General features: G+C 41.9%; 1 protein-coding gene across 1 annotated transcript in view; it reads right to left on the bottom strand.

Moving 5' to 3' along the window:
- Window positions 1–3,173: 3,173 nt before the first annotated feature.
- Window positions 3,174–10,880, bottom strand: part of LOC105924753 (cytochrome P450 2K1) — a gene marked incomplete in the record, with an annotated part of 10,156 nt that continues 2,449 nt past the window's right edge. Inside the window, 5 exon segments of the mRNA XM_036147977.1 lie at window positions 3,174–4,260; window positions 4,356–4,497; window positions 6,736–6,920; window positions 8,218–8,359; window positions 8,453–8,632. Coding sequence (XP_036003870.1) covers window positions 4,073–4,260; window positions 4,356–4,497; window positions 6,736–6,920; window positions 8,218–8,359; window positions 8,453–8,632 — 837 coding nt within the window.

Below are 10,880 nucleotides of genomic sequence, written 5' to 3' on the forward strand. Positions count from 1 at the left end.
ATCTGCTGTCTCAGGCACGAGGACAGATTTTTCACCCCCACCCAGAAAGACTGGCTCTATGGGAGTGGTTTAACCTACAGTTCGTAGGGCTCCCACAAAATATTATCGAGACGATACAGGATGCTAGAGCTCCCGCAACACAATCTCATATCTGTCAGATAGCATCCCGGAGGTGACACAGTTTCTCTACTGATGTCACATTTTGGATGTGTACGGCCCTCTATGGGTGTGAGCCTAAACTCCTTTGTAATGTTTGTGTGATGAGCAATCGGGGCTTCTTGCCGATCAAGAGCCCATCAGCGCTGATGTGTCTGTAACAGTTACTCTGTCTTTAGTAGATAAAATATAACTTGAAGTACACTTGTCTGTTTCATGCATCTTGCATCCAAAGTAATATGTAAGTTGGTGGTCGCCTGACAGGTAAAAAGAGCTGGGTCCACTTAGGGTGTTTCACCGCCGACCAGGTGCGGTAACTCTTAACACTACAGAACCTGATTCATAGGGAAAAGCCCTTTCCACTATTAAGGTCTATCTAGCAGCAATCTCAGCGGGCCACAAAGGCTTTAAGGGGAAAACTGTTGGCTAACATCCCTTGGTGTGCCTCTTCATGCGGGGAGCTCGCAGGAAGCTCCTTGTTTCTAGACCCATTGCTCCATCATGAGATCTACCCCTGGTGTTGGATGCGCTCACCACCACACCATTTGAACCACTGGATCAGGTGGAATTAAAGGTAGTAGCTCTAAAGACAGCGCTTCTGATGGCACTGGTCTCTGCAAAGCGCGTAGGTGAAATTAACGCTTCATCAGTCCATCCATCTTGTATGAAATTCTTTTCAGACAGGACTAAAGTGGCTTTGCTTCCCAACCCAGCTTTTGAGCCTAAAGTGTTGGGGTCATACTCTCCCACTGAGTTGATGACTTTTCGTCCTCCTCCTTTTTGCTCACAGGAACAGGAGAGGCTACAACCCTTTGTCAGGAACCAGATAATGAAACCAAAGGGGATGGGGAGTTGTAGGAAGGCATCTGGGAGTTGCCTGCAGCTGACATAATTAAGGATATGGTGTTTAAGCTTAAAAGGAGAAGTTTGATGGTCAAGAGCTCTGATAGCACTGGCTGGATGTTGTTGCAGTATTGCTTTAAGTGTTGATCTACGAAGATATCTTTGTATTTGGTTTCATATATTAAATGTTTGGTTGATTTGCATTCACTGAATCTGTTGCCTTTGTTCTCTGTAATCAACAAATTCAGGGAGGATCACCAGTGTCAAGAGGTGATATTTTAACACTAGCATCAAGCTAGCTAGCTAAATATTTAACTTGGTGCTAAATATTTAGTTAGAAAATTTAAATATTTAGCTTCCCAATTGTATATTTAGTTAGGAAATTAAATATTTAGAATGGAAACTAAATATTTAATTTTGAGCTAAATATTTAGTTTGCAACTTAAATATTTAGTTTGATTTTACAATGCCAAATCCCTTTTCAATATCGCTGCAATCTGTCACTAACCTGACAACAGCCAGCTGCATGTATCGCTCCGCCTAGCTTCACTCACGAGCTAGGCGGAGCGATACATGCAGCTGGCTGTTGTCAGGTTAATCTGTCACTGGTTTAGCCTCATATGTTTCCCGAAAATTGAAAGCGTGGGTGCATGTGTTTAAAACCTATTAAGGTTGCAGGTTTAGTTAGTCTTATAATGGAGTGTTTGTTAGGATTATTTTATAGGTATAACAACACTTAAGTTTGAGGACTCCAGCCAATGGTTAATGACATATTATTGCACAACTGGATGAGTTTGTTGTAGGGGAACAGTCTAAGGTATAAAGTGCCAGTCAGGATTAAGCAGCCTAACCCACTTTTTGACACCAACTCAACAGAAATTCAATCCGCATTTTCAGTATGTTCGAACAAAGAAAATGGGCGGAGCATCTTTCTGCTCTGCCCCAACAAGATTATCTGCTTCCTTCACTGTAAACAGAGAATGTGGCTCCAACTTAAATTAATTGCTGCAATTGGTAACAAGGAATTGAATTAAGTTGAACCAGTTTAATTTATTTTGTTTGTAAGTTGTCAAGTTAAACCATTGTGAATAAGTTAAGTTGGGTAAACTTACCATCTGAAGCAATTCATGTAAGTTAGAGCTGCATTCTCTTATTAGAGTGTTTATTGGGAAAACAGATGGTTACATAACTAAAACAAACCTAAAGAAACCTGCATGTTCTGGGTTCAAGTTAAGCTTTGAAATGTACTACGAAGCCTCAGTCATCATTGTTCAATAAGCACCGTACTAGCTCGTTGTCTTTATCTGTGACTTTCCTGAACTATTAATAAAATGTAACCCTTGTTCATTGCATGTTTGTTAGTTTTTTGTTGTTGTTGTTGCTTTCGTGTTGTGTAATGTGAGGTGCAATGTGAACCGGAGTAGCCAAAGAGAAATTTCACCACGACTCTGATTCTCTGATTATTTTCATTTTTTACAAAATGTCATTAATCTCCCTTGTAGTTTTTTTTTTAATCTGTCCTATTCAAGAGTGATGTTCTACCGTTATGCAATGCCCATGAACCTGATTATAAAAGTTCAGGAGCTGTCAATTAATGAGAAAACGTGAATATGCAGTTGAAGCATGCTTCTTGTTTTCCATGAATATTTATAGCTCATTTTGTATAAAAATGAGATCTATTCTGTTTAAATTACAAGGAGGGTGACCAAAATGAAAGATGGCAAATTTGTGGTTGTATTGGTCATAGCTCAGGCCAAATCCTCTGGGCGTGTGTGGGTCTTTCTGCTCGCTCTTGTTCATCTGGCTACTTTGTTGAATTTCCGCTGTAATCGATGCATTACTGGGAGAACACGGGCTAACTTCTATATGTATGACATTCTTACCTCAAAGGACATTGCGCCTCTAAAAAAAAGACCTGTGTAGTCGCAGAAGCAGATGCTTTTCCTCTTCTCCTATGCGTGTGCACAATACTGGTGTCATTTCAACTTGCCACCAGAGGAGGCAGACTTATGCAAAAATCCTGGAACTTACATTATGCTCCTTTAAGTATCTATAATTGTTTGAATAACAGCACATTTCTACTGAGTCAAATCATGCTGCTATAATTCTGTGGGTATATTATTTATGTTTTCAGCTCCTGGAAGGGGCTCGAGGATGAATGAATAGACAGACACTATGTGCTAGCTTTATTTATTAAAGCTCTGTTATAAAAAAAATCATTTTGGGGTAATTGTTTTTACTGTATGAAGGAAACAGAGGTTAATAACCCTTACTGTATAACAAACTTATTTTTCTCTCTTCACAGCCACAGAGTATTCACACAAATGAAAATAGCAGAAGTATTTAAAAATGTTTCATAATTGTCCATATATACAACGATTGGAGTGATTTTACTTAACTTTTAGGAAGTTATTGCAATAAAACAAACAGTGTAATGTGTTCTTGGACTGAATGCATAGTTTTCTTCATACTTTTTGGCAGCTTGTTCTGCTGCTGCATGGAAATGTTTTCTTTGACAGCTGAAATCATTAAAAAGACCTTGAATGTTGTGTTTGCAAAGATTTGCACAATATCCCATATGGGAGTGGTAGCCTAGTGCATGAAGAGCCAGGTGTTTGTGTCTGATAAGGCCCAAAGGTCGACTATTCAAAACTCAGTCTGTCACTCTGGTTGTCTGAGTAAGACCCTTAACCGTAGATTGCTCCCTATACGCCACTAAGTGCTTGCAGCACATTGCTCCCTAAGAGAAAGATTGAAGGCAAAGACAAATTTCCCCTATGTGGCATGATGAAGGGAAACATTTATTTAATATGCATTGTGTACAGCTGGACTATTATTTCATTTCTAAAAGTCTTTAGTAGTTTCGAAACAATTCTTGTTTTAGTAAGACTTACTTTTTGCAGTTACACGGCTTAAGAAGAGCAATAGTGGCGAGGTGTGAAAGGAGTGTGCACTAAAAATGTCAATCTTTGTCAAGCTGTTTGAACAATGAGACATAAAATTAAGGTTTAAGTTTAGTAAAGCACATTAGGCCACTGATAGACAGAGGAACAATCATGTTATGCTTCCTTATTTACTGCCGACTGATGGCACAGAGCTTATGAGGAGAAGGTGGGATGGTGAAGCCCACCGCTGGAGTCAAATCCAGCTCATCTTCAGTAACTCCAGGTGGAGGCTTGAAACGAAAACGCTGAAGCAGGGAGCTGAACAAGAGGAAGAGCTCCATCTTAGCCAGACCCTCCCCAAGACACACCCTGCGACCTGCGAGAGGAAAATATTTCACACGTTTTAAACCAGGCACGTTTGGGCAAGTGCATCTGCTTAATTTAAAAAAACAAAACATTGAGCATTTGTACCTGCAGAAAATGGTAAGAAGGCATCTCTCTTGATGAATTTGCCCTCCTTGTTCAAGAAGTGAGAAGGGTTGAAGGAGTGAGGGCTTTCCCATTCACTCTCATCATTCAGAACAGACGTAAGCAGGGGAAACACAGTTGTTCCCTAAAGACAAAAATATTAACATCATCGTTATTTATGAACATTTTGTCCGTTGGAAGCTCAGAAATACACTGCGTGTTCTAAAAAAAAAAATGGATTTAATCAAGCAAATAGGTACCAGCCTCCCATTGGATAATTACTGCATAGGCGGTTATGTTTCATCTGACAACTTATTTAATCCCAACTGTTGCAATGAGTTGCTTCTCATTTCTTAAACAACCACGTCAAGCAACACATTCCATGGTTATGGAAAAGATGTCAGTTTCAGAAGGGTCAAGTCAATAATAGGCATCAAGCAGAGAAAACATCTAAGGAGGTTGCAGAAACTAACAATATATGGTTGATAACTGTAAAACACAGTATTAGAAACTGGAAATCTTTGAGGAAATAATGTGGCCAAAAAAATCCTGAATGATCGATGTTGGCGAAATATGAATGTAATAATTTTATTTTTATCAAGTTACAGGCATTTGGTTTGTTTTAAGAGTTTGCTTTCAGGAAGGTTCTGTTGTTTAGACAGGGAGAACAAATGGTCCTCCCAGATAAGGAATGCCTTGCCTCATCCAGCTGTGCATGAAGCTGGTGACTGATCACCATCCGCAATAAAACTTGCTCCCTTCTTTGTTTTCAACCCCCATGTTGTAAATTCCTGAATCCTCCTGACCCTTTTTTGATGTGTGACAATAAAGGCAAAAGGACAGAGATGGCCCGGCGCAGACAATCCCAAACTGTCAGGGAGTAAAAGTCCTGCTTGGGTTTGTCCTCTGTCCTCTTCTATAGAACAGTCTAAATTTGTGTTGTGTGCTTTTCATTCTAGGATAAAAGGGGTTATCTTTAATAACCCTAACAATCGTGATTGGTGATCACTTAAACATTTGATGAAAAAAAAATCAAAGAAAAACAACAGTAGAACTCCGGGTTACATTTAATAGTAAAAGTAAGAGCATTTCCATACACAAAATGTGAAGGGAACTTGAGGTATTGGGACTGAACAGTGGTGCAGCTTTAGGAAACCCACTAATCAGTGAGGCTAAATGGATTTGCTAGGGAGCATAAAGATTGTACTCTTGAACAATGTAAGAAGGTCATATGGTCTGATGAGTCCAGATTTACCCTCTTCTAGAGTGATTGGTAGCCTCGTGAGACCATCCTGATCTGGCGAGCTTTCAAGGTTTCACTCGCAGATCAGTCTGGCTACTCTCCGTTGAAGAAAATTTGGAGCCGTTCACCAAACGAACGTCCAATCAGCGTTGGCTTTGAGGCGGGTTGAGGTGTGACGCAACGAGAAGCGCGACAGTTCAGTCTAAAGAACATGGCGGCTTCAGCCGATGAAACTAGCGTTAGCGTGGCTATCGAGCAAGTTTTATCGGAATTACAGAGTATTTCTTTGCTGAGCTAACGAGCCTTTACCTGCAGCAGCAAGAGTAGCTTGGCTTGTGGTTGTGTTTTCGTCGTCGCTCTGTTACGAGCGACGACGAATCTGATTGGTTTATTTGGCCCGTCTATCACCAACATAGGCCAATCAGCTAACCAGTATTTTCGCCCCTTCCCAAAATTACTTCAACGGAAGGTTTCCAGATGGATATGCGGAGCAAATCTATCTGGCGGAGTCAGGTAAAGTGATTGGTGCATCAGGGCAAGAAGTGAGGCAGGTGAAGTGACAAACCCATCATGCCTAGTGCCTGCTGTACAAACTTCTGAGGGCAGTACTATGATCTGGGGTTGCTGCAGTTGGTCAGGTCTAGGATCAGCAACAGTATGTGCCCAGAAAATGAGGTCAGCTGACTACCTGAATATACTGAATGACCAGGTTATTCCATCAATGGATTTTTTCTTCACTGATGGCTCAGGCATATTCCAAGATGACAATGCCAGGATTTCTCGTGCTCGAATTGTAAAAGAGTGGTTCAGGGAGCATGAGACATCATTTTCAAACATAGATTGGCCATCACAGAGTCTACACCTTAACCCAATTGAGAATCGTTAGGATGTGCTGGAGAAGGCTTTGCACAGCAGTCAGACTTTAACATCATCAAAGTAAGATCTTGGGGAAAAATAAATTCAACACTGGGTGGAAATAAATCGTGTGACTTTGCAGAAGCGTATTGAAACAATGCCATAGTGAATCTGTGCCGTAATCAAAGCTAAAGATGGTCCGACGAAATATTAGTGTGCGTGTGGCCTTTTTTGTTTTTGGTGAAAACTTTTTTTGGCCAGGCAGTGTATTTCACACTTGCTGACCTCTTTAATGAAGTATCCCTGAAAGGTGACGTCTCGACTGGTTTTGTGTGGTACGGCCATGGGGACAATGTTAGCCAGCCTCTGTATCTCGTGGATGACAGCATCAGTGTATGGCAGGTTTTTACGGTCTTCCACTTGGACTTCACGGCCTCCGACCACCCTGGCCAGCTCTTCTTGCACCAGGTCTACAGAAAACCAAATGAACAATGATTAAAAGTTTTCCCTGCATAGGTTATTCATCAAGACAATGCACACATGCAGGGGTATAGCAGATATAATGGTTAACAGATTCTTGCAAACAGCAGAGTTCATTGAAATGTCCAAACATTCTTGCATTTAATTTTTAATTGTTAAGTCCAAGTGTTTAACCAAGTAAATAATTTAACGCTAAAGTATAAGTAATTTTTTCTCCTTTCTGCAGGAGATCAGCCATTAAAGCTATATGAAGTTAACTGGAGGCCAATGATAACACATCCAAAGGTGGATGAGGACGCCTAGGATAGAATAATGTACAGATCATTTATGTTCACGTGGATTCAAAAGATCCAAATAATCAATATGGACCATGAAAAAAAAAGCTTAAGTAATTTGTTCGAATTCAGGAACCTGTAAAAAAGAGCCATACCTCTTGAACTTTATGATACCTTGTATTGTGAAAGACCAACACAAGTTAATGCGTAACTGAAGTAAAAGGAAAGGGACATTGCATTTCAAGCCTTTTCACAAATGAAAATATGGAAAGTGTGGCATCTTTTTGTCCTCAGGCTCCATTACTCGATCACTAAGTAAAATATGATGCAACTAATTTTAAAGTCACCATTTGAGTGACTTTGAGTCCAATACATTTGTATTTCAATCCCCTGAGTAAATCAGGGGATTGAATTACAGAGGTAAAAAAGAACGACTTCTCAGGATTTTCTTTCAACACCTGTTTCTTCTATATTGACCAGATTTGTCAACAGATTCTCACATCTCAGCTGTGGGTGTCAGTCGTTCCTCTAGGGTTATCATGGCTGCATTCCTAATTAGCACTTCTCTCGTCCGGACTGTCAGTTTAGGTTCCTTTGTCTAACAAACTTCTGAGGCATTCACAGAACATCTGCAACTCTGCTGAGAATAATGTTCTTGTCTGTGACCAATGCTTCGCTGGCCAACATAGGAGATGTACTATCAGGGATGTAGAAGAACACAGGCTCCAAGAAAAAAGAGGATCGGACAGATGGAATTCTAGACAGAGCTGATGAGCTGAAGATATTTTTCAGTGGCACAGGAGTTAGGGCATTCGCCCTGTAACTGGCAGGATGCTGATTCGCTTTCCTGCTCTGACCGGTTGTGTCCTTGGGCAAGACACATTGCCTGCCGGTGATGGTCAGAGGAAACACTAGAATCAATGTATGGCAGCCTTGATTCTGTCTGCCCAGCTTGTTTTATTTCACTTGAAATTGTATGTTTTTTATAGATATAGAAAAATATCTTTCTTACCCTGAATTTGTGGATATTTGGCCATGAGCAGCAAACCCCACCTCAATGTTGCAGCTGTGGTGTCAGTTCCAGCAGAAAACAGATTGGATACTGTAAATATCAGGTTCTCCTCTGTGAACTGAGTGTCTTTTACACAAGAGTCCTGAAAGGAAAAATATATGTAAACTGCACATGAGACAAACATGTTTGATGCAGCCATCATCCTTAAAAGGACGGAGTAAAAATATTGTCTTGCCTCTTCTTTCTGCTTCCGAATCAGAAAACAGTCCACCAGTCCTCTGCATGTCTGAAGGTTCAGCGTCTCCTTCAGTTTCTGGATTAAATCTTTCACATCGCTGACTGTCATTTTAGCATTTTCTAGAATCACATGACGTTTTTTTATCCATCTGACCAGCCGGGGAAACATATTGTAGAGCTTTAAATGAGGGAAAAACATATTCAAACACAAATTCAAATAAAAGTTAAATAATTGTATGTAAAAAAAAAATACAACCCGAGCTTCTTGATACTTTTAAAATTAGGAACCATACTCTACCTTTTGTTTTATTAAAAAATCTGTGGATTACGTATTTGTTCAGTCCTCCTAGCCCTGATACCCTAAAATAAGATAAGCAATAATTGGCTCATGGTGTACTTGCAAACAAGTGGCATTTGTATTTAAGCAGTTCTGTGAAGCCTTTTTTGCAAGAGAATGTTACTGTAGCAACACCATGAAGACCAATGAGCTCAGCAAACGGGTCAGAGATACAGCTGGGGAGAAGTTGGAAGAAGTTTAAAGAAATATCCCAAGCTTAGAGTAAGTAACGGTGTAATGCCTAATGCTGGAGAACCCGATAATCAGCCAAACACAGAGTACATTTTTAAAAAAAGTTTATTGAGAAGATCAGTAGTGGTTAACTAGGCATGCAGGCAAAACCAGACTAGATGGATGAGTAGTGGCAGGTGAAGCAGGCAAGCAGAATCAGACTAACCAGGGGTTTGCAGGCAGTGACAGGACAAACAAGATGATAAAGGCAGGGGCTGGCCAGAACAGGCGATCTGTACCAAGGATCCACTAGAATGGGCAGAGCAACCAGCAGGTACTCACATGGAAAAAGGGCTGAACATACCAGGACAGAGAAATCTAACTGGCTGAGCACATAGAAACTGGCGGTGGCAGTACGCAACAAGCAAGACGTGCCATTCTGGCAGAGAGTGGATGACAGAGGCAGGTATAAGTAGCCATGTGAACAGGTGAGCAGAGTTGACTATAATGGGTGCAGCAGGTGGATCTGACCAAGAGCAGAGTGGTAGCTGAGGAGTGGACAGAGCTGATAGGATGGTGGCTGAGAGGTGAGAGGCTGATTCAAGAAAAGTCTGAAAGAGTCAAAAACAAAAACACATGGGCCACGGTTCAATCCAACAGTATTTGATTTGGATTACTATGCAAAAGCACAGAATGTTAAAAAAAGAAGAACAGAAAGAATGGTTTGATGTTGTGCAAAAATCTGATGTTTAGGGCATGAATCGGGAGCATCCAGCTTCCGGAGGAGGTGGACCACCCTGTTTTAGCCCTTCCAGTGTTAAATGCACTTGAGAACAACAAGCAAAAACACAACATTTGAGCTGGTTGGTTCATGTTGGCCCCTTCTCCGGCTGGATGGGCTCGTTGGTCGTCTGGGCTGGGATCGGGGTAGGGAGGTCAGGGCCAGAATATGAACTGGGTAGGTCGGATTGTGGGGACTGTTGGGTTTGAAGGTGCCCCCCACCCCCATCCTGATTATGGGGTTCAACTCCCAGGTATGGAGGCTGGATATCTCTCTGGGGTGCCGGTACCTGGACTTGGGAGTATAGGATGTGTGAAGTGAGATCAAGCGTGTGTACAAAGTTCCTTTTTTCCAGTGTGTAAGAGGGTTAGGGTTAGGGCACATGCACATGCATTGCATGTGAATGTGTCTGTGTACCTGGTTTTCTGTTTGTCTTTTTGTTAGGTTTGGTTTGGACTGGCTCCCCTCTGTTGTCAGGCCCCTTGACCCGCTTGTGGTCCTCGGTGTCCGGGGCTTGGTGCTTGGGTGTTTGCTGACTCGCTCCTGGCGGCCAGGGCCCCATGGCTCTGTCAAGGACCAGCTGGGGGGGCGGGATGCCCCTGGGCCTCGGGTCTCTGGGCACATGACTGGATCTGTTCCGGCTTAGCTGGCTATAGGTGGAGCCCACGGACTCACTGGTGCAGCTCCCGGGGGCTTCAGCGCTGTGGCTGTTAGGGGATTTCCAACACTCCTCTCTGCTCTTCCCTGTGATGGGGGAGGCGGTGTTGGTCCCTCTTGGGCCTTTTTGCTCTGGGGGTCTTTGTGGGCGTCTGAGGTTCTGGTTTCCCCGGTGTCTGCCTCGGCGCTGTGGGTGGAGGGACTTTGGTTCCTCACAACCACTATTGAGCATTTTTCTTCTAAATAAACCTTACATACACAACTGCACTCTCATAAACACCTACAGGTGCTTAGATCCTGGTACTTACAGATTCACTTCTATACAGAAAACCCTCTAGTTAGCTTTAGCTGTCAATTTATGCATCTCGAGTTAAATAATACTACGTATTCTTCAGTGATGGCATCAAGGCGTTGGTTGTTTGTACCTGGTATACTTTATCGGTAGGTTTTGCTGTTCTTTTTTGTGTCTCTGCAGGTGTA

This window comes from Fundulus heteroclitus, chromosome 16 (genome assembly GCF_011125445.2).
Source record: "Fundulus heteroclitus isolate FHET01 chromosome 16, MU-UCD_Fhet_4.1, whole genome shotgun sequence".
Lineage (NCBI taxonomy): Eukaryota > Metazoa > Chordata > Actinopteri > Cyprinodontiformes > Fundulidae > Fundulus > Fundulus heteroclitus.